The sequence below is a fragment of the Planococcus citri genome, chromosome 4 (assembly GCF_950023065.1).
Source record: "Planococcus citri chromosome 4, ihPlaCitr1.1, whole genome shotgun sequence".
NCBI lineage: Eukaryota > Metazoa > Arthropoda > Insecta > Hemiptera > Pseudococcidae > Planococcus > Planococcus citri.
This window is the reverse complement of record NC_088680.1, coordinates 1,527,748-1,550,318: the sequence shown is the minus strand read 5'-3', so window position 1 is coordinate 1,550,318 and position 22,571 is coordinate 1,527,748. Positions and strand designations below refer to the sequence as shown.

At 36.4% G+C, this 22,571-nt stretch overlaps 1 protein-coding gene across 1 annotated transcript in view; it reads left to right on the top strand.

The window, feature by feature from the left end:
• The window catches only part of Dhc93AB (Dynein heavy chain at 93AB), a 39,192-nt gene that overhangs the window by 11,195 nt on the left and 5,426 nt on the right, over positions 1-22,571 (top strand). Inside the window, exons 15-64 of the mRNA XM_065361324.1 lie at positions 329-524; positions 621-785; positions 850-1,072; positions 1,151-1,228; positions 1,305-1,490; positions 1,750-1,919; positions 2,035-2,257; positions 2,327-2,493; positions 2,571-2,736; positions 2,814-2,937; positions 3,019-3,167; positions 6,466-6,711; positions 6,789-7,013; positions 7,109-7,335; positions 7,420-7,558; positions 7,628-7,861; positions 7,960-8,138; positions 8,253-8,388; positions 10,435-10,569; positions 10,652-10,771; positions 10,879-11,298; positions 11,388-11,612; positions 11,708-11,918; positions 12,071-12,198; positions 12,303-12,451; positions 12,526-12,808; positions 14,506-14,872; positions 14,963-15,075; positions 15,178-15,371; positions 15,442-15,661; positions 15,735-15,896; positions 15,971-16,170; positions 16,247-16,403; positions 16,486-16,674; positions 16,732-16,971; positions 17,044-17,277; positions 17,364-17,490; positions 17,577-17,686; positions 17,788-17,940; positions 18,027-18,323; positions 18,411-18,580; positions 18,662-18,800; positions 18,889-19,053; positions 20,873-21,066; positions 21,148-21,352; positions 21,424-21,511; positions 21,588-21,805; positions 21,877-22,047; positions 22,133-22,281; positions 22,364-22,531. Of these exons, the coding sequence (XP_065217396.1) occupies positions 329-524; positions 621-785; positions 850-1,072; positions 1,151-1,228; positions 1,305-1,490; positions 1,750-1,919; positions 2,035-2,257; positions 2,327-2,493; positions 2,571-2,736; positions 2,814-2,937; positions 3,019-3,167; positions 6,466-6,711; positions 6,789-7,013; positions 7,109-7,335; positions 7,420-7,558; positions 7,628-7,861; positions 7,960-8,138; positions 8,253-8,388; positions 10,435-10,569; positions 10,652-10,771; positions 10,879-11,298; positions 11,388-11,612; positions 11,708-11,918; positions 12,071-12,198; positions 12,303-12,451; positions 12,526-12,808; positions 14,506-14,872; positions 14,963-15,075; positions 15,178-15,371; positions 15,442-15,661; positions 15,735-15,896; positions 15,971-16,170; positions 16,247-16,403; positions 16,486-16,674; positions 16,732-16,971; positions 17,044-17,277; positions 17,364-17,490; positions 17,577-17,686; positions 17,788-17,940; positions 18,027-18,323; positions 18,411-18,580; positions 18,662-18,800; positions 18,889-19,053; positions 20,873-21,066; positions 21,148-21,352; positions 21,424-21,511; positions 21,588-21,805; positions 21,877-22,047; positions 22,133-22,281; positions 22,364-22,531 (9,334 nt within the window). The remainder of the gene's footprint in view (positions 1-328; positions 525-620; positions 786-849; positions 1,073-1,150; positions 1,229-1,304; positions 1,491-1,749; positions 1,920-2,034; positions 2,258-2,326; positions 2,494-2,570; positions 2,737-2,813; positions 2,938-3,018; positions 3,168-6,465; positions 6,712-6,788; positions 7,014-7,108; positions 7,336-7,419; positions 7,559-7,627; positions 7,862-7,959; positions 8,139-8,252; positions 8,389-10,434; positions 10,570-10,651; positions 10,772-10,878; positions 11,299-11,387; positions 11,613-11,707; positions 11,919-12,070; positions 12,199-12,302; positions 12,452-12,525; positions 12,809-14,505; positions 14,873-14,962; positions 15,076-15,177; positions 15,372-15,441; positions 15,662-15,734; positions 15,897-15,970; positions 16,171-16,246; positions 16,404-16,485; positions 16,675-16,731; positions 16,972-17,043; positions 17,278-17,363; positions 17,491-17,576; positions 17,687-17,787; positions 17,941-18,026; positions 18,324-18,410; positions 18,581-18,661; positions 18,801-18,888; positions 19,054-20,872; positions 21,067-21,147; positions 21,353-21,423; positions 21,512-21,587; positions 21,806-21,876; positions 22,048-22,132; positions 22,282-22,363; positions 22,532-22,571) is intronic.

Sequence of the window (22,571 nt, the reverse complement as noted above, 5' to 3'; positions counted from 1 at the left end):
AAAATTGAAAATGGTAAATAACGTATCATTTGCGAGGGTTTCCTATAGACACCAAGTTCAAATGTTCATATATTTTTGGTGTATCCCCCTCCCTACCCCCGGGAAACATGTCAACAAATTATGAAAATTCAGGGTAACGTGTCGATTTTTACTAATCCAAGGTCGCTGGGTTCGAATATCTATTCATCTTTTGAATTCAAATTTCTTGGTGTTCCACTGATTCTTCATCCCCCCCCCCAAATAGTAGTAAGGGAAACAGTGATGAAGGGTCGATCTATCGTCCAAATTACTTATGTGCCCAGGTACTCATATCGATATTCTTGCGTAGATTTACTCGAATACGTGGATAATCTACTCCGGCTCGTCGAAAGCTTACGAGTCCGAATTCAAAATTCCCAAGCTCATGTGAGGACCATTCTACACATTCTTCAAACTTGGTGCAAAATACCAATTTTGGAAAGGAAGGATCATAAAAAAGATACCATGCTTGATTTAGAAAACAGGATGGAAAAGTTCAAGAAAAGGTCAGTATTTTAGAATAGTACAAAAAACCTAGTTTAATTTTAAAATTCCCAGAAATACAAGTAGATATTTCTCTTTCACGCCGAATATTCGTATAGATATGCTATAGTATCGAAAACCGGAAATGAAATCCATCAAATAATCGACGAAAATTGTCGAACGTTTTGCATGGAAGATAAAAAAGACTGCAAGCAATGGTTAAATTATAAAAAATACATCGATCAGTTCGTAGGTGACGCTATGCTTTCAGCAGTTGGATGCAGGTAAAACAGTACAAATTACCTATAGCTCTCGTTATTTCAACTCATTTGTCAATTCTATTCGCAGTTTGATATACATTGCGGAAAATATGGACCCTTTGAACGCATTTCCTCCATTATTCGAAACGAAACTCGAATTGCATATTCCAGATCCGGTGTTTACTCCATCTTTGGAAACCAACGTTGAAGGCAATTTTGTTGGCTTGGTGCAAAGCATTATCGAAGATGCGGTTCATATGACCACCTTGATAGCGAGAATTTATTCTGAAAGTGATCATCCGGATTATTCGGTGAATAGGCTCGTACATTTTATCGAACCACTCTCGCATTTTCGATATCAAAATTTCTGTTTTCTACTGGTTTTTCAGGAAGATGTCAGTAGCAATGTGGATATAATTTCCGTTAAAGATGAAATAATGCATTTTCTAGATGTCTCCATCAAACAGGTTGAGTACAATGCCTCGACATTCGTCAAATATTGCTAATTTTTTAAAAAAATGTACCACGAATATCAATTTATAGGCTAAAGAATTCAGTTTGAAATTTGAATCGTACGCTTATCTATGGTTAGACGATCGTGAAATGTACATGCAACAGTTTCTCACCTATGGACGACAATTGACTGGCGAAGAGTTCGAGCTAATTTTATTGGAAGATGCTAGTGCCCCACAACCAGTGGCTCCTGAAATCGACCAGTTTAGAGAACAAGTAAGAACAATGATCAAACAGAGGCTAGAATTCGTTATCATGCATCTTCTAGTCCGGCATAAATGACAATAGGAATAATTACACCTCCCCCCCGCCGATTCTCTGGGCTTTGGTACAACTTTGTTCTTGAAAGGGCCATCCTAAGGTAGATTTTAAAGCCAACTTTCCAAAAAAAAAAAAGGTGTTCCAGATGATCGGTGAGGAGGGGGAGGTGCACTCTTCAAATTTTATTCCTCATTATTATTGTTCGCATAATTAGATAGACAATTTTGAAAACTTATACCAAGAAGTACAACTACTAGAAAACGTCAAGGTATTCAATAATTGGTTCCAAGTGGACGTGCAACCTTTCAAACAATCATTATTGAATATAATTTGCAAATGGAGCCAGATGTTCAAACAACATTTAGTTGAACATGTTACCAACAGGTACATACCCAACGAATTCCACTATTTTCTCAGTTTTAATACCGATTTAAACCAGTATTAAATCGAATATCTTTTCTCAACGATCTATGAGGCTGATTCTTTCAATTTTTTGCAGTTTAACCGATCTATCGAGCTTCATTCGCGAAGCTGACGAAGGCATGTTGCAACCGGTTGAAGAAGGCAATTACGACGCATTGGTTAACGTGATGGCATACTTGATGAATGTAAAAGAACGACAAGAAGTCACAGACGAAATGTTCGAACCATTGAAGGAAACAATTCAGCTGCTCAAATATTACGATCAAGATCTCTCCGAAGAAGTCAACGTATTATTACAAGTAAGCACATTTTTCAGCACATTGTCGCCAAATTCGAACTGCATTAATGGAGTTCCCAATTCGTTCCAGGAATTACCAGAACAATGGAGCAATACGAAAAAAATCGCCGTCAACGTAAAACAACTAGTAGCACCTTTACAAGCCGCCGAAGTTTTAAATATCAGAAGAAAAATTACCATTTTTGATAATCGACAAATCCATTTCAGAGATCGATTCCGTAAAGCTAATTTCTTCAGGTAGGTGTCAGCCACACAAAAAATCTACATAATTGCGTATCTGAATAATGCACTTTTATTGCACCAAACTGATGCAGATACGATTGCTCTCATCCGTACGATATTATACAAGAATACCACGACGAACTCTCCAAATACGAAACTGAGATGGAAAAAATTCAAGCTTCCGCTTCGTTATTTGAAGTAAACATGCCAGAATTCAAACCACTCAGGCAATCTAGACGAGAATTACGGATGCTCAAAGTAAATGGAAATTTTTCGAGAGACCATACCCCGTCAATATAAATTCTAATAAATTATAACGAATTTTTTCAATCCAGCAACTTTGGGATTACGTGCATTTGGTGAATAATTACATAGAGAATTGGAAAAGAACACCTTGGAGGAAAGTGGACGTCGAAACGATGGATATAGAATGCAAAAAATTTGCCAAAGAAATACGAGGTAACCATTACAAAGAGTAGTGCGTAGACAGATTCAAACAGAAACCCATTGAGAACATTTTTACACCATTTTTAAACACAGCTCTGGATAAAGAAATGCGATCATGGGAAGCTTACACTGTGCTGGAGCGAACAGTGAAAAATATGCTGACCTCTTTGAAAGCTGTCAGCGAATTACAGAATCCTGCCATCAGAGAACGACATTGGCAACAGCTCATGAAATCTACAAAAGTAAATTTTCTTAGATATGAAAAAATGCTTTAGCAAGACGTCTACAATATCAAAAATTCAAGGCATTAAAAAAAAAATCTGCAAATAATTTTAGCTACGGCTAAATAAATAATCATCAGCTAAATACGATCTATAACTTAAAAATATAATCAAAGAATACATTGAGGATTTCTACAATCGAAAATATGTGATAATTATCAATCGTGAACTTCCATGATCTCGATGTAGTACCTCAAAGTATTCTATACCAAACGTAATAAATAATTCAGACATAAATAAACTGACGAAATATAAACTCGTCTAATAATAATGAATATAAAAATAACATAATCCTTCGTTGTTACAGAGCTTAGCAGAAAATACGACTATTTCTGTAAGTACTCGATAGGAATAGGAGGTAAAAAAAAAACAATAGGTACACGTTAAAGCCTTTTGTGTAACGTCTTTTGCAATCGGTAGATAAATAATTTGTCATTATAATAAAGGTAGGCTGTACTGTTGAAGAATTAGAGATGGATAATGAGTAATAATGAGTAATACTTATGTCTTCGTTTCTTACTCAGTAAAATAATGTGCACCAAATGTATACTATAATCAATGGTAATCAAATTTTTTGTATTTTTTACACAATTGACAATATCTTGGTATATATTTTGAATATTTTCAATGGTTATTCTCCAGTACTGTACTGGTACATATCATTAAATGAAATGATTCAATTATTATTACAAGGTGTCTAACAAACAGAATGCAGAACTTTTCGCCGGATTTCTTTTTAAATTTCAATTTAGGTTAGGGTAGACAAGAAATCGAGTCAAAATTTTTTGATTTTCAATGAATGGATAGTAAAATAGAAAATATTTGAGTTGTGATGAAAAAAACAAAAAAAGTTCAACTTTCGTTGCAAAAAAATCATTTTTTCAGAATTTTGAAAAACCAGACTACCTATTTTAAAAGCCATTATTTATGACAAAAACACAATTTTTTTCAATTTGACAACAGGCAAGACATTATCTGAATTTCGACGAAACAGAACTTTTTTTGAAATTTTGATAGAAGTTTTTTACAATATTAGTAAAACATCCAAACTTTTTTTTTACCAATGAACTTTTTTGCAATTTTTTAGCAATACGTCACAACTTTTTTCCAAAATTTTGAAAAAAAACAGGATTTTGTATTTTTTGACAAAAATTAGGACCTTTTTTTTAAGGAATTTTGACAAGCACGACTTTTTAAACAGCAATTTTGGCAAAAACACAGAATTTGTAAAAATCAGGGATTTTCTAAAAAATTAAAAAAAAACAGTTTTTTTAAAAGCAATTTCGACAAGAACAAAGGTTTATTTACAATATTGAGAAAAAACAGGATTTTTGGAATTCTCGACACTTTCTGAAAAAAATTAGGCCTTTTTTTGATTCAGGACCGTTGTTGCTATTTATACGAAAAGTGACCTTTTTGCAATTTTTGAAAAAACTTACAAGGGAACCTCTTGAGGTGTCACACTCCGATTTGAACGGGTCCGCGATTATTGGAAACAGCATAGTCTAACACCCCCAAAACCAAATTTTCAGCTGCCCAAGTTCATTTTTCGATTTTTGGCGAATTTTTGAAAATTCAAAATTGACTTTTTTTGGCATTTTATGCTCTTTTTTTTTAAAGTACGTACTTGATCAATAAAAATGGTCAAAATAAGTCCCAAAACTAATATTAATTACCCAGGTCCAAATTTCACCATTTCCAGCCATTCCGAAGCCTCCAGCGCGATTTTTCAATTTCTCCAGAATTTTGAATTTTCTCCAGAAGGCGTAAATATGCAGTTGGGCAGCTAAAAATCGAGTCGTGTAATACACTCGACCTGTTTAACGAGTTTATCTACATTTGAGCCGATTTCGGGAGTGACACCTCAAGAGTGGTTTTTTGACCAGCTTTATTCAAAATTAAAAAATCTAAAAAATCAAAAGTTTCTCGTTTGTCAGAAAATTTTTGAGTGCGAATCGCTGTATTTCTTCAAGAACTAACCCCCGGAGCGCAAATTCTACCATTTCCAGCCGTTTTGGAGCGAAAGTGGCACCTCAAAAGTGGCTTTTATTTGACCAGCTTTTTTCAAAATTAAAAAATCAAAAAAAATTAAAAGTTTCTCGTTTGCGAGGAAATTGAAATTTGCACGAATCGCTGTATTTTGTCTGTAACTAACCCCCCAAATCAAAATTTTACAATTTCCAGCCATTCTGGAGCCTCCAGCGCGATTTTTAAATTTCTCCAGAACTTTGAATTTGCTCCAGAAGGCGTGAATATGTAGATGGGCAGCTAAAAATCGAGTTGTGTATTATACTCGACCTGTTTAACGAGTTTATCCACATTTGAGCCGATCTTGAGAGTGACACCTCAACGGCTGGAAATGGCGAAATTCGCTCTGGTGTGGTCAATTAATGACGGAATACAGCGATTATTCGCGCAAATTTCAAAAATTTTCTCACAAACGAGAAACTTGATTTTTTGGATTTTTTAATTTTGAATAAAGCTGGTCAAAAAACCACTCTTGAGGTGTCATTCCCGAAATCAGCTCAAATGTAGATAAACTCGTTAAACAGGTCGAGTGTATTACACAACTCGATTTTTAGCTGCCCAACTTCATATTCACGCCTTCTGGAGCAAATTCAAAATTCTGGAGAAATTGAAAAATCGCGCTGGAGGCTCCAGAATGGCTGGAAATGGTGAAATTTGGACTTGGGTAATTAATATTAGTTTTGGGACTTATTTTGACCATTTTTACTGATCAAGTACGTAATTTTTTTCAAAAAAGCATAAATCGCCAAAAACAGTCAATTTTGAATTTTCAAAAATTCGCCAAAAATTGAAAAATGAACTTGGGCAGCTGAAAATTTGGTTGGGGGGGTTTAGACTACGCTCTTTCGGAAATAATCGCGGTCCCGTTCAAATCGGAGTGTGACACCTCAAGAAGTTCCCTTGTTCCCTTGATAGAATTTTGGAAATATAACGACTAACATGAGACTTTTTTTGAGTAATTTCGACAAAAGTTCGACTTTTTGCAACAATTTCAATCAGAAAAAAAGGACTAAAAAGCAGGATAGCGAGATATACAAAACACGTAACCAAGAATCGAAAAAAAATATAGGGAAAATAGGATAAGCCAGATTGTTGAGACACCCTGTATTACTACTAACATTCTTATGTAATTACCGTAGTTTATTCGTAGTTATCGAGTAGACTCGCTAAAACTAAAATCAATCGAGAAAACATCTTGCAACTAATGAAAACCCCCTTTCGACGTTTCAAGGTACAATTTATAATGGACGCAAACACGACGTTAGCCGAGCTGTTAGCGTTGAACTTGCACGAATGCGAAGAAGAGGTGAAAAACATCGTCGATAAAGCTGTCAAAGAGATGTCTATGGAGAAAATTCTACGAGAACTGGATAGTACGTGGTCTCGTATGGAGTTCCAACAAGAAATTCATCCGCGTACCAACTACGTGTTATTAAAAGCCAGCGAAGAACTAATAGAAACATTGGAAGAAAATCAGGTAACGAGTGATGAAATTCGTGTCATTTCAGACATTAATAATATTGTAGCTAATGAAACTTCAATTACATTATTAAGGTCCAATTACAAAACTTGATCACTTCGAAATTCGTCGCACATTTTTTGAACGAGGTATCCGAGTGGCAAAAGACATTGAGCATTGCTGATCAAGTGATCACCGTTTGGTTCGAAGTACAAAGAACCTGGTTGCATTTGGAGTCGATTTTCATGAGTTCGGAAGATATTAAAAAGCAACTGCCGGAAGATTCTGCACGATTTTTCAGAGTCGATGAAGAGTTTAAGGTAAATTTTCAAAATACACTTTATCATTCGAATACCCGAAGGCTGAAAGTACATATTTCCATCAAAATGACAACTTCTCACCGCAAATGTCTCAGGTGCTTATGCAAGAAATCACAAAAACTTTAAACGTGGTCGAGGCGACAAACAGAAAAAATCTAATCACCACTTTGACCGATTTACAAAAAGAACTAACTACTTGCGAAAAAGCCCTCGCTGAATATTTGGAAACTAAAAGATTAGCATTTCCTCGTTTCTACTTCATTTCATCGGCCGATCTGCTGGACATATTGTCAAATGGTAATAACCCCGAACAGGTCACAAGGTAAGTTTAAATAATTAAAATTAGAATACACCGTGGCAAAATTGATCCAAAATAGAAAACTATTACTTCGAATAAAAATTACAGACACTTGATTAAACTATTCGATTCGATGGCGTCGTTGAAATTCTCCCAAGAAGATGGTAAAAATAAATACGCCATCGGAATGTACGCTAAAGACGGCGAATACGTCGAATTTAATCATATATGCGATTGTTTTGGTCCAGTATGTGCAAAATTTCCTCTCAAGCGTAGCAAATTTACCGATAAATGACCGATCATCTCAATTTCCTAGGTTGAAATATGGTTAAGTAATTTACAAAACACGATGCAGTCCACCATAAGGCACTACATCGCTGAAGGTACCCAAAGCTACGAAGAGAAGCCGAGGGAACAGTGGCTTTTTGATTACCCGGCTCAAGCCTCCTTATGCGGATCGCAAATTTGGTGGACGACAGAAGTAAACATGGCGTTTGCAAGGCTCGAAGAAGGATATGAAAATGCGTTGAAAGATTACCAGAAAAAACAAGTTTGTATCTTGAACCTACGCAATGAATTAATTTTCCAAGAACAGTATATGTATGTAGTTCAAATTCAAAATGGTGGATAACGACGTACGTATTTCAGATTTCTCAGTTGAATACTTTGATATCATTGCTGCTGGGCGAACTAACGAAACAGGATCGTCAGAAAATCATGACCATATGCACGATAGACGTGCATTCGAGAGACGTGGTAGCTCGTTTGATTCAATCAAAAATAGAGAGCTCGTCCGCATTTCAATGGCAGTCTCAATTGAGGCATAGGTGAGTAGTAAATAGGTTGACATTTTAATTTTAAATTTACTTATGTACATCAATTACTACAAATATGGGACTATGGGTGTATGTATCTTTTTTTCGACATGATTTTTTTTTTAGATGGGATGAACGAGAGAAAGATTGTTTTGCCAACATATGCGATGCCCAATTTCGATACACTCACGAGTACCTCGGAAATACACCTAGATTAGTTATTACGCCTTTAACAGATCGTTGCTACATCACATTAACACAAGTAATTTAATGGGAGCCCTTTGATTTTTTTTTTAGAGCGATGCGAACCATTCAAGTAGGTACTCCTAGAATTATCACATTTCCGTTCACAAAACTCACAAGGAAACCTCTTGAGGTGTCACACTCCGATTTGAACGGGACCTCGATTTCTGGAAAAAGCATAGTCTAAAACCCCCAAAACAAAATTTTCAGCTGCCCAAGTTCATTTTTCAATTTTTGGCGAATTTTTGAAAATTCAAAATTGACTGTTTTTGGCGATTTATGTGCTGTTTTTTAAAAAGTACGTACTTGATCAATAAAAGTGGTCAAAATAAGTCCCAAAACTAATATTAATTACCGAAATCCAAATTTCACTATTTCCAGCCATTCTGGAGCCTCCAGCGCGATTTTTCAATTTCTCCAGAATTTTGAATTTGCTCCAGAAGGCGTAAATATGCTGTTGGGCAGCTAAAAATCGAGTTGTGTATTATACTCCACCTGTTTAACGGGTTTACCTACATTTCAGCCGATTTTGGGAGTGTCAACTCAACGGTAGTTTTTTGAGGAGTCACTTTCGCTCCAAAACGGCTGGAAATGGTAGAATTTGCGCTCCGGGGGTTAGTTCTTGAAGAAATACAGCGATTCGCGCAAATTTCAATAATTTCTTCACAAAGGGTTATCTTTTGACTTTTTGGATTTTTTAATTTTGAAAAAAGATGGTCAAAAAACCACTTTTAAGGTGTCACTCTCAAAATCGGCTCAAATGTAGATAAACTCGTTAAACAGGTCGAGTATGATACACAACTCGATTTTTAGCTGCCCAACTGCATATTCACCCCTTCTGAAGCAAATTCAAAATTCTGGAGAAATTGAAAAATCGCGCTGGAGGCTCCAGAATGGCTGTAAATGGTGAAATTTGGATTTGGATAATTGATATTAGTTTTGGGACTGATTTTGACCATTTTTATTGATCAAGTACGTACTTTTTAAAAAACAGCACATAAATCGCTAAAAACAGTCAATTTTGAATTTTCAAAAATTCGCCCAAAATCGAAAAATGAACTTGGGCAGCTGAAAATTTGGTTTTGGGCGTTTTAGACTAGGCTCTTTCCAAAAATCGCGGTCATGTTCAAATCAGAGTGTGACACCTCAAGGGCTCCCTTGTCAGAATCAATTGTGAACTTTTTTGGGAGGGAGTTATGAAGGAGAAGAGGAGAGCGACGTCAAAATTTTTCTAGGGATAAAAAAAATTTGTTCAGGCGCACAGCTGAAATTTTTACATTTTTAAATAGAACTAGGAAAAATGAAAATGAATAATTCTAAAAGACAGAGAAAATGAATGAGAAATTTTAAAAAATTCATTGAAAAAAAAGCGAGGGTTTGGTAGGAAAGAACACTTCATGGCAATTTGGAAAAATAAGCATGACATTTTTTCAAAAATTTCAATGATTTGAAGGGGGAAGGAGGAATTTATTGAAGTCAACATTTTCTACTTTCAAAAAGAGTTTTTGAAAAAAATTGCGAATTCAAAATTTTGAAAGTAGAAGAAATTATAAACATCAAAATTTGATTTTGAAAATCAAATCAAAGAAAGTAGCACTTCAAGTTTAGTGATTTTTTGCAAAAAACTGAAATTTTTGTCAAAATTTACTAAAAACGAGATTTTTGGAATTTTTTGTTAAAAATCCAGACTTTTTTGTCTCTCTTTTGGAAATTCAACAAGAAACGCGTTTTTTTTGGTCAAATTCTGACAAAAACATCACCTTTTTCGTAATTCTGTTAAAAATACAAAACTTGTTTGTTAATTTTGACAAAATACTACCTCGATTTTATGGGTGATTTCTGCCAAAAATTTGTCATTAAGAAGAAAAAAATCAATATTGCTATTCAATCTGCTTGTAGACAAATAACCCCCTCCCTCCACCCTCCGCCCCTCGTCACATAGGTATCTACTCCAAATCTCTAAAATCGGCACCCACATATCTAAAGCTTGAAAGTAGATTATCGATATCGAGAAAAATATTAAAATAAATGTCTAATTTTGTATTTCGAATTCCGCACATTTCAGTCTTTGCATCTTGTGATGGGCGGAGGTCCAGCAGGTCCGGCTGGTACGGGTAAAACTGAAACAACCAAAGATTTGGGTAGAGCACTCGGACGTATGGTTTATGTTTTCAATTGTTCCGAGCAAATGGACTATAAAGTAAGTTGAGTAGATTATTTCAAACACTGTACACACTTTTAGCAAAAATTATTGACGAATAATTTTGTCAATTTTTCTACAGTCTTGCGGTAATATTTATAAAGGTCTGGCTCAAACTGGAGCTTGGGGGTGTTTCGACGAGTTCAACAGGATCTCAGTTGAAGTTCTTTCTGTTGTAGCTGTTCAGGTGAAATCAGTTCAAGTAAGAAAAAATGCTGTTGGCTGAAATTCTATTCTGATATTTTGATATGGATATGTTTTTTGCGCCGGTAGGAGACTTTACACCCATTTATAAATGTTTATTTATAGGATGCAATAAAAGCTAAAAAAGAGAAATTCAACTTCATGGGAGAGATAATCCCACTGAATCCAACCGTCGGTATATTCATCACTATGAATCCTGGTTACGCGGGTAGAACAGAACTGCCAGAAAATTTGAAAGCTCTTTTCAGGTTCACTAAATACCTATTCACCGTTTACCATCAATTTAAAAACATTCATTCATTTTCCCATATTCTCTGTTTCAGACCATGCGCCATGGTAGTTCCAGATTTCGAGCTAATTTGTGAAATCATGTTGGTCGCCGAGGGCTTCCAAGAAGCTAAAGTCTTGGCAAGAAAGTTCATTACTCTGTACACCCTTTGCAAAGAACTTCTGTCGAAGCAAGATCACTACGATTGGGGTTTGCGAGCAATAAAATCCGTACTCGTGGTAGCTGGTTCTTTAAAAGTAATAAACCATCATCAATAACTTATTCAAGTTGGGTATCAGGTTCAGGTTTTCAAGTATCCAATTAAACTCGTACGAGTATTTTTCAGAGAGGCGATCCAGGTCGACCTGAAGAAGAAGTACTGATGCGAACGCTTCGAGATTTCAATATCCCTAAAATAGTCACCGACGACGTACCCGTGTTCATGGGTCTGATCGGTGACCTGTTTCCAGCACTGGACGTGCCTCGAAAACGTGACCAAGAATTTGAGAAAATGGTCAAACAGGCTGCAGTAGATCTGCATCTTCAACCCGAAGAAAATTTCGTATTAAAGGTGCTCCACATCGATTGCTTTCAATTCCTTCATTATTTTCGATGTCTAATTTTATCAAACTGATTTTTTAAAACCTTGGTTCGTTGTCACTGCAGGTAATACAGTTAGAAGAAATTCTCGAAGTTCGTCATTCAGTTTTCATCGTCGGCAATGCTGGCACAGGAAAAACCCAAGTTTGGAAAACGCTTTTCAAAACTTACCAAAATATGAAAAGAAAACCAATGTATAACGATCTCGATCCAAAAGCGGTAACCAACGACGAACTATTCGGTATCATTAATCCAGCCACGAGAGAATGGAAAGACGGTACGAACCATTGAATACGTATTTACGGCAAACTAGTTATGCAACTTTATTAACACAACGCCGAATTACTCTCCCCTTCCACCTTCACCCACATGTTGATTGCTACTCGCCATGCTAACATTAAATCAGCATTCGATTCGGTTTCGTTTCAGGTTTATTTTCAGTATTGATGCGCGAACAAGCCAATTTATCGAGCGATAATCCGAAATGGATAGTTTTAGATGGTGATATTGATCCGATGTGGATCGAATCATTGAACACAGTCATGGATGATAATAAAGTATAATATTTTTTTTCTTGACATTTCTCCAATTTTCAATACCCACCTAACTGACCATTAAAAACACTCTTGTAATTGCATAATGGCGATGAAAATCTTCACAGGTGCTAACATTAGCCAGTAACGAGCGAATAGCATTGACACCAACGATGAGGCTGGTTTTTGAAGTATCCAACTTGAGCACAGCTACACCGGCAACAGTGTCCAGAGCTGGAATTTTGTACATAAATCCTCAAGATTTAGGTTGGAACCCGTAAGTTGACGTTGACGAAATTACAACGTTTTTCATCACGAACAACATCGAATGAAATTTTAAAAAATTTTCAGATACGTCACCAGTTGGTTGGAAACGAGAGAACATCAATCAGAAAAAACCAATTTGGTTATACTATTTGATAAATATATTCCAGCTTGTATGGAAAATCTTCGCACTCGATTCAAGAAAATAACCCCAGTGGCCGATATTTCGCACATACAAACGCTGTGCTATTTATTAGATTGCTTACTCATCCCTTCGAACGTGCCACCAGATTGCTCCAAAGAGTTGTACGAAATGTATTTTTCATTCGCTTGTGTTTGGGCATTTGGAGCCGCCATGTTCCAGGACCAAGTAAACTCAAATTTCTGTTTGTAGTTTTGAGTCGTCAACAATGTCTCACAAAGAGGACAACAATCAAAAGCAGGGTTTCTGGCACTTTTTCAGATGTTTCAATTCCCAGGAGGGGGAAGAGGGAGAAGAGTCGGTTCAACTTCAATCAACCTAGTCTTTTTGGCAATTTTGACAAAAACAGGGCTTATTTTGATTTTAAAAAATCAAAAATTTTGAGAAAAATGAGTACTTTTTGAAATATTAGACCAGATCCAAAACTTTTTTTGTCAAATTAGGCATTTTTTTTCAATTTTGTAAAAAAATTATTTTTTTACTAATTTTGGCAAAAAATGTGACTCTAACAAAATTTTAAAAACAATCGACTTTTTGACAATTAGATTATGCCAAAATGGAGCACTTTTTAACAATTTTGAAGAAAAAAAACAGTGCTTTTTTCGGCAATCTTGGCAACTGGACTTTTACTTGACAATCCAAATTAAAAGAAAAAAAAATGAAACATGTCTTGGTAAAAATCAATACTTTTTGGGTGTTTCAGAAAAAAAAAAGCAAGATTTTTTTGGTAAATAGGACATTTTTACAGTTTTTTTGGCAGTTTAAATCAAAAATAAAACTCCTTCACAATTTTAGCAAAAAAAGTGTCTCTTACACAATTTTGAAAAATTTTGAATTAAAGCAAAAGTTTAAAAAGGTATCTGACAATTTAGAAAAAATAAAATCTTCTTGATAATACAATTTTTGAAAAAAATGAAATTTTGGGCTTTTTAGACCCAAAATTAGCAGTTTTGACAATTTGGGCAAAAAAGTGTTTTCAACACAATCTTGGAAAAATCAAGTTGGAGACTTTCTGAAAATTTTAGCAAACATGAGAATATAAATAACAATTTAGAGAAAAATGGTAAGGTACTTTCTGACAGTTTTAATAGAAAATGAGACTTTCTGATGATTCTGACGAAAATGAGGGATCTTGACAATTTTGACAAAACAAACTGAATCTTCTTGACAATTTTGGAAAAAATATACATTTTTGGGAAGTTAAGAAAAATGAGAAATTTTGACAATTTCATCAAAAAAAGACAAGTGCCCTTTAACATAATTTTGAAAAAATCAAAATCAAGATTTTCTGAAAAATTCAGCAAAAAATGAGAATATCTGACAATTTAATGAAAAATGGGACCTTCTAACAGTTTTGATTAAAAATGAGATTTTTTGATGATTCTCACAAAAATGGGGACTTGCTGACAATTTTGGAACAAATAGGAACTTTTGGCCAGTTTAGACTAAAATGAGAAGTTTTTGATAATTTCAGCAAAAATAAGACTTTCTGACAATTTTTTGACAAAATCAACAAAATAGGATTTTTTTGGCAATTCTCACAAAAATTGGAACCTTTTTGGCAAAAAATGTGACTTTGACATAATTTTAGAAGCAATAACGACTCTCTGATAATTTCCACAAAAAATAAAAATATTTGACAATTTAGACAAAAATAGAAAATCTTGAAAATTTCTACAAAAAACACGACATTTTTGAAACTGTGGGCAAAAAATTAGACTTTATGACATTTTAATTTTTTAAAAACTATTTTGACAAAAAATCAGGACTTTTTAGCCAAGTTTGGCGAAAAAAATCAGGGCTTTAAGAGATACCCTGGTCGTCATCTGACGAAAAATTCACACCTCATCGCAATTTTTTCGTAGATCATCGACTATCGGATTGAATTCTCAAAATGGTGGATGTCCGAATTCAAGACGATCAAATATCCGGCTCAAGGCACCGTATTCGATTACTACATAAACAACGAAACCAGGCAGTTTTCTCCTTGGAGTGAGAAAATTCCGAAATTCGAACTAGATCCCGATATGCCGTTGCAAGCTGTAGTCGTTCACACGTCGGAATCGATTAAAATTCGATATTTTGTCGACCTTTTGATGGAACATAAGCACCCGGTCATGTTGGTTGGTCCAGCTGGGAGCGGTAAAACCGTCTTGATAAACGAGAAATTGGCCAGCTTCAATGAAAATTACGCCATTACCGCGGTGCCATTCAACTTCTATACCACGTCTGGTAAAGTATAGAACGTGAATTTGAATCCTGCTGTCGTGTATTTCGATTTATTTCCAAGTAATAATATTTTTTTGAACCTCATCTGCGCAGAAATGCTTCAAAAAATGCTTGAGAAAAAATTGGAGAAGAAAGCTGGGCGCAATTATGGACCTCCTGGGAACAAGACGTTGATATATTTCATTGACGATATGAATATGCCAGAAGTAATACACCTCACTGATTTAATTCAAAGCTTAAGTTATTAGATAGGTATATAAAATTATATACTGTGAACTTTTCTGATCACTGATTTGTTTTCATCACAGGTCGACTGCTACGGAACCGTGCAACCTCACACATTGATTCGCCAGCATTTAGATTACGGTCACTGGTACGATAGATCCAAGCTTTCGTTGAAGGATATTCAAAAATGTCAATACGTTTCCTGCATGAACCCAACTGCCGGAAGCTTCACCATTAATCCACGATTGTTGAGGCATTTCTGCGTTTTTGCCTTAAGGTGATGATAAACAGGATCACCGTTCACCTCCTTCTTCCCATTTCACTGATCGATATCGGTTATTTTTCAGCTTTCCCGCCGTAGAATCATTAACCATGATTTACCAGTCAATACTGAGTCAGCATTTTTCAAATCCCGATTACAGAATACCGTACGCCGTAGGTCGTCTAAATAAATGCGTTGTCGACGCTTCCATAGCTTTACACAATAAAGCTTCTTCGGTGTTTTTACCAACTGCGTCGAAATTTCACTACATGTTCAATCTTCGAGACCTATCGAACGTATTTCAAGTGAGTTTACAATCGTTACAAGTGATTCAATGAAAAAAAAAACGTTGCTGAACAGAAATCATTTTTTCCGCAGGGATTGCTCTTCAGTACTGGTGAGTGCTTGACCTCTCAAGTTGACCTGATGAGGTTATGGATGCACGAAACGCATCGCGTATACGGTGATAAATTAGTAGATGACAAAGATATCGATAATTTTACTAAAATACAATTGGATGCGTTGAAAAAGAATTTCGAGGTACGTAAATCGCATAAATTATTGAACAAATTGAATTTCGTAATGAAAAACCTTTGTCAACACGTCCTCCTCAGGAAGTTGAAGAAAGTTCATTATTCGATCAACCAAACATCTATTGTCATTTCGGACAAGGTTTCGGTGAACCTAAATACATGCCAGTGACTAGATGGACGACAATCAGCCAGTTACTGCAAGAGGCTTTGTCATCGTACAATGATTTGGTAGCCGGTATGAATTTGGTACTTTTTGAAGACGCCATGATGCACATTTGCAGGTTTCTTCTCATCGAATAAAAATAGCTCGTCATTTGGTACAAAATAAACGACTGGTTCGTATGTGCTTTTTTTCAGAATCAATCGAATATTGGAATCACCTCGAGGCAGCTGCCTTCTAGTTGGCGTAGGTGGAAGTGGCAAACAATCGCTGGCCAGATTGGCTGCTTTTATTTCAAGTCTGGAAGTAGCTCAAATTCAGCTACGTAAAGGATACGGTTTAGTTGATTTAAAGGTGGGTAATCGAAATCCATTCAAAAGTTGATTCATTAATATGCAGATCAGGGTACCGTATTGATATTCGTTCAATGCAATAGATGGAATTATCCAATTTGTACTTGAAAGCCGGTCTGAAAAACGTCGGCATCATGTTCCTCATCACCGATGCTCAAATTCCCGACGAAACCTTCTTAGTGCTGATCAACGATTTACTGGCATCCGGAGAAATCACAGATTTATTCCCAGATGACGAAGTGGAAAACATCATCTCCAGCGTCCGGAATGAAGTAAGCATGTGAACATTCATCTCGTTTATGAGATAAAATGGCGACGTTTTCTTGCAGGTTAAAGGAGCCGGAATCCTGGACACGCGAGAAAATTGCTGGAAATTTTTCATCGATCGTGTAAGACGTCAGTTGAAAGTAGTTTTATGTTTTTCTCCAGTTGGTTCGACGTTGCGAGTTCGATCACGTAAATTTCCAGCCTTAATCAATTGCACTTCGATTGTATGGTTTCACGAATGGCCTCAAGAAGCTCTTATTTCGGTATCGGTTAAATTTCTGCAAGAACTGGATGTTTTGCCGGTCAGTCTGTCAAATTGAAAAAAATCAGAATCGCAACAGGATTAGATTAATCTTCATTTTCTACGTATGCAGGTTGAATATCGCGAATCTGTGGCCAAATTCATGGCTCATGTGCATTCTCAAGTCAATACGATATCGCGAACTTATCTTCATAACGAGAAACGATTCAATTACACGACTCCGAAATCATTTCTGGAGCAAATCAATTTGTATTCCAAGTTATTGAAGATGAAATTTTCGGAGCTTTCGAAGAAAATCGAGAGATTGGAGAACGGTTTGGATAAATTGAAGAAAACAGCTGCCCAGGTAATTGGTGACGATAGCTTAGGTTCGATGAAACTCGCAGGAAGGATGAGGTAAACTATTCATTCGTCTTCTTTTTATTCTTACAGGTGGATGATTTGAAAGCTAAACTGGCAATTCAAGAGATCGAATTAAAAGCTAAAAATGACGCAGCTGATGCACTCATTGAAATAGTTGGTATTGAAACGGAAAAGGTATCGAAAGAGAAAACTCTAGGTAATCCTCGAATTAAATTATTTGAGGGCGATCAATTACTCAATTTTTTTTTCTAAACATACAATTCGCAATTTCTTCTTTTATAGCCGACGAAGAAGAGAAAAAAGTCCAATTGATAGCGGAAGAAGTGCAGAAAAAACAGCAAGACTGCGAGGAAGATTTAGTTAAAGCCGAGCCAGCTTTAATAGCAGCACAGGTAATGAAAAAACCCCTAAAACTGGGCATTTAAACCTTTGTGTATTGCCTTATCCGTCAAGCTACATACTAGAAAAAAATCGTGTATCTATTTCTGTTCAGGAAGCTTTGAATACGCTCAACAAAGCAAATTTAACCGAACTGAAATCATTCGGATCTCCTCCAGGAGCAGTGACCAATGTAACAGCAGCAGTCATGGTTTTATTGGCTCCAAATGGCAAAATACCCAAAGACCGAAGTTGGAAAGCAGCCAAGGTGATTTTATAGTTTTCTGACAGATAGATTTTTAAAATCCAATCAACAGCAATCCCACTGAACTGAATACGATTTGAAACTTACAGATAATGATGGCCAAAGTCGACGCCTTTCTGGACTCGTTAATCAATTACGACAAAGAAAACATACATCCGGAAATCATCAAAGCCATTCAACCGTATTTGAACGACGCCGAATTCGAGCCCGAATACATCCGCAGTAAATCAGCAGCTGCGGCTGGTTTATGCGCTTGGGTCATAAATATAATAAAATTTTACGAAGTGTATTGCGACGTCGAGCCGAAACGTAAGGCGTTAGCTCAAGCAAACGCCGATCTGGCTCAAGCGGAGGAGAAATTATCAGTTATCAAGAAGAAAGTCGCTGTGAGAATGCACTAAAAGCTTTTCTCTCAAAATCGAGCATTTTGCTCAACTTTTTTTTTTTGAGATCTACTCGTTTTATTTTTTCAGTCCTTGGAAGAACAATTAGCCAAACTGACAGCTGATTTTGAGCAAGCAACGGCTGAGAAAATGAAATGCCAAGAAGAAGCCGATGCCACAACTCAAAAAATCCAGCTCGCTAATAGACTGGTGGGGGGACTGGGATCTGAAAATGTACGATGGACCGAAGCTGTTGCAAGGTAAAACACGAATATCCCCCCCCTCCATCCCATTTTCCATACACTGTACCAGAAGTGGAAAATTTTCATTTTTTTTCTCAGTTACATGCAACAAGGAACCACCCTGCCAGGAGATATATTACTCGTAACAGCGTTTGTATCTTACGCCGGTTGTTTCACCAAACAATATCGTTTAGATTTGCTACTCAAAATGTGGCTACCTAATTTGAAAATATTGGAGGTAAATTAGTGGACATTTTATACCAATTCGCAAACCCTCTCGTTTCACGATGCTCAATTAGATTTTTATGGTTTGAATCATGCTGCAGCCTCCAATCCCTACAACAGATGGATTAGATCCTTTATCACTTCTAACAGACGACGCTCAAATAGCCGTATGGAACAACGAGGGGCTTCCCAGCGATAGAATGTCGACCGAAAACGCCACAATACTGACCAATTCAGAACGATGGCCTCTTATGATAGATCCGCAGGTAAGTAATATTCTGGCATACTATGATAATAGGAGTAATTGCACCCCCTGGCCCCTCCTCCCCACCGATCCACCAGGACAACAGGAAAACTTTTTTCTTAAAGAGGACATCCTAAGGAACATTTTGAAGCAAACTTGCCCAAAAAAAATTTGTCCTTACCCACAAAATGGCGGCCATTTTGATTGACAGGTCAGCCGAAATCGCAGATTTTGCGTTTCAACATAGTACTTGCACGAAATTTTTCAAACTTTACAAAGGTAGATCGAAAGATCATGCAAAAATTCATCACCTGCCAAAATTTCAAGTCCTAAAGTGCGTTTTTCGATTTTTGGTGAATTTTTGAAATTCGAATTTAGGCCAAAAATGAGGGGAAAAAATCAAAATTTAACCAAATTGACTAAGAAAGCTGAAATTAGGAATATGAAATATATACCCTATTTTCGACATGCCAAATCGATTGGAAACGGTTTCAACCCGTTTTGAGCAGTTCTGGAGCCTCCAGCAGATTTTTGAAACTCGAAATTACCACAAAATTCCATTAAATTGGAGTTGTAAAGCTGAAATTTATTCTAAAAACCAATTTCTATACGCTACAGAGTACTGCAGGTGAATTTCAAGTCGTTTTGGAGCCTCCGGCGACTTTTTGAAAATTTCTAAAGCCTCCAGCAGATGTTTGAAACTTTAAATTTTCACAAAATTTCATCAAATGGAGATGGAAAGCTAAAACTTACTGAACACTCCAATTTTAACACCCTCTGAAAACGACTTCAGGTGGATTCAAGTCATTTTAGAGGCCCGGCGAATTTTTAGAAAATTACTGGAGCCTCCAGTAGATTTTTGAAACTTGAAATTTCCCCAACATTAATCAATCAAATGGAGTTGGCAAGCTGAAATTTACTTCGCAGACTACATGGTGGTTTAAATGTTTTTGAAGCTTCCAGCTACTTTTAGGAAATTTCAATTTTCCAAAAAAACGCCATGCAACCTTTCAAAAAGTCGTTGGAGGCTCCAGAACGTCTTGAAATACACCAGCAGTCAACTTCGTAGCGTATTGAAATCAGTTTGCAGAATGAATTTCGACTCTCCATCATAGTTTGATAAAATTTTGAGGAAATTTCAAGTTTCAAAAATCTACTGGAGGATCCAGTAATTTTCAAAAAGTCACTGGAGGCTACAAAACGACTTGAAATTCACCTGCAGTACTCTGTAGCGAATTGAAATTAGTTTTTAGAATAAATTTCAGCTTTACAACTCCAATTTGATGGAATTTCGTGGGAATTTCGAGTTTAAAAAATCTGCTGGAGGCTCCAGAACTGCTCAAAACGGGTTGAAACCGTTTCCAATCGATTTGGCATGTCGAAAATAGGGTATATTCCTAATTTCAGCTTTCTTAGTCAATTTGGTAAAATTTTGATTTTATTCCCTCATTTTTGGCCTAAATTCGAATTTCAAAAATTCACCAAAAATCGAAAAACGCACTTTAGCACTTGAAATTTTGGCAGGTAATGAATTTTTGCATGATCTTTCGATCTACCTTTGTAAAGTTTGAAAAATTTCGTGCAAGTACTATGTTGAAACGCAAAATCAGCGATTCGGCTGATCTGTCAATCAAAGTGGCCGTCATTTTGTAAGTAAGGCCAACTTTTTTTTGGGCAAGTTTGCTTTAAAATGTTCCTTAGGATGTCCCCTTTAAGAAAAAAGTTGTCCCGGTGGGTCAGCGGGGGGGGGGGGTGCAATTACTCCTATTGTCATATGCAGAATAAAAAACACCATTGCTGCCACAATACTTACATCTCTTCTCTTAATTTATTATCTTTAGTTACAAGGTGTCAAATGGATCAAGCAAAAATATGGCGAAGGGCTAGTTGTAATACGATTAGGGCAAAAAGGCATGTTGGATCACTTAGAGCAGGGAATCACAAACGGTTCGGTTGTACTATTGGAAAATATTGGCGAAGTTCTCGATCCTGTACTGGATCCTTTATTGACGAGAAACTTGATAAAAAAGGGACGGTACGTAAAAATCACTCAAAGAAAATCGCTACCTGCTTAGAATGCAAGATATAACATGACTCGTTTCATTTATTCACGCAGGGCAATCAAAATTGGCGACAAAGAAGTCGAATACAATTCCAGTTTCCGGCTCATTCTTCATACCAAATTGGCGAATCCTCATTACAAGCCTGAAATCCAAGCCCAAACCACTCTGATTAATTTTACTGTCACCAGGGATGGATTAGAAGATCAGCTGCTGGCTGAAGTGGTGAAAGCGGAAAGGCCCGATTTAGAAGAAACCAAGGTGGGCATTTAGGTTTGAAATTTGTACGTTCGTTTCACGATTTTTGTTCACGAGCATTCATGTTTTTCCAGGCGGAATTAACGAAACAACAAAATGATTTCAAAATCATGTTGAAAACACTCGAGGATGATTTATTATCGAGACTGTCATCAGCCGGAGGTATCAAATTACTCGTTTTCAAAACAGACAGAAACAGCAAAGCATTTTCTTCAGCGATATTGAAACTATGTTTCAGATAACATTCTCGGAGACACGGCGTTAGTAGAAAATCTGGAAACGACCAAAAAAACTGCAGCCGAAATCGAAAACAAGGTATCCGAAGCTAAAAGTACAACCATAAAAATCGACAAGGCTCGCGAATGGTACAGACCAGCGGCTACTCGAGCCAGTCTGTTATATTTTATATTGAATCAATTGAACGCCATAAATCCGATATATCAGTTCTCTCTGAAGGTAAACACATTGTATTGGTGCCTACTTCTGCTACATTCCATATTCGAACTATTCCTCTCTTATTGTTGCAGGCCTTCAGCGTAGTCTTTCATAACGCCATCGAACGAGCAAATCCTTCTGATTCGGTCGACGACCGCGTCAACAATTTGATAGACTGCATCACGTATTCTGTGTTCATTTACACAACACGAGGTCTCTTCGAACGCGATAAATTGATTTTCGTTTCTCAAATGGCCTTTCAGGTAACCATCCTCTGCTCCATAAATATTTCGTCAACTTCTGGCGGAAGAATTAATTCACAATATTCTGTTTTCATTCGTAACTCAGATATTATTGATGAAAGAAGAAATAAATTCTCAAGAACTGGATTTCTTTTTGAGATTTCCTGTAATGCCACATGTCATAAGCCCGGTAGATTTTCTATCTGATTCTAGTTGGGGTGGAGTACGAAGTCTGGCTTCAAGAGATGATTTCCGGTAAGCGTTTAGCTCCAGAAACGAGCAATCTGTTGAGGATTTTTACGAAGAGACTGGTAATTCAATTCCTCTTCATATGTAGAAACTTGGACAGAGATATCGAAAGTTCCACCAAACGATGGAAAAAATTCGTAGAAAGCGAATGCCCCGAAAAAGAGAAATTTCCGCAAGAATGGAAAAGTAAAACATCGCTGCAAAGATTAATGATGATGAGAGCATTGCGTCCTGACAGAATGACATACGCAATGGCGTAAGTTTTCATTATCCCAACGATCTCCTTCGACACGCGT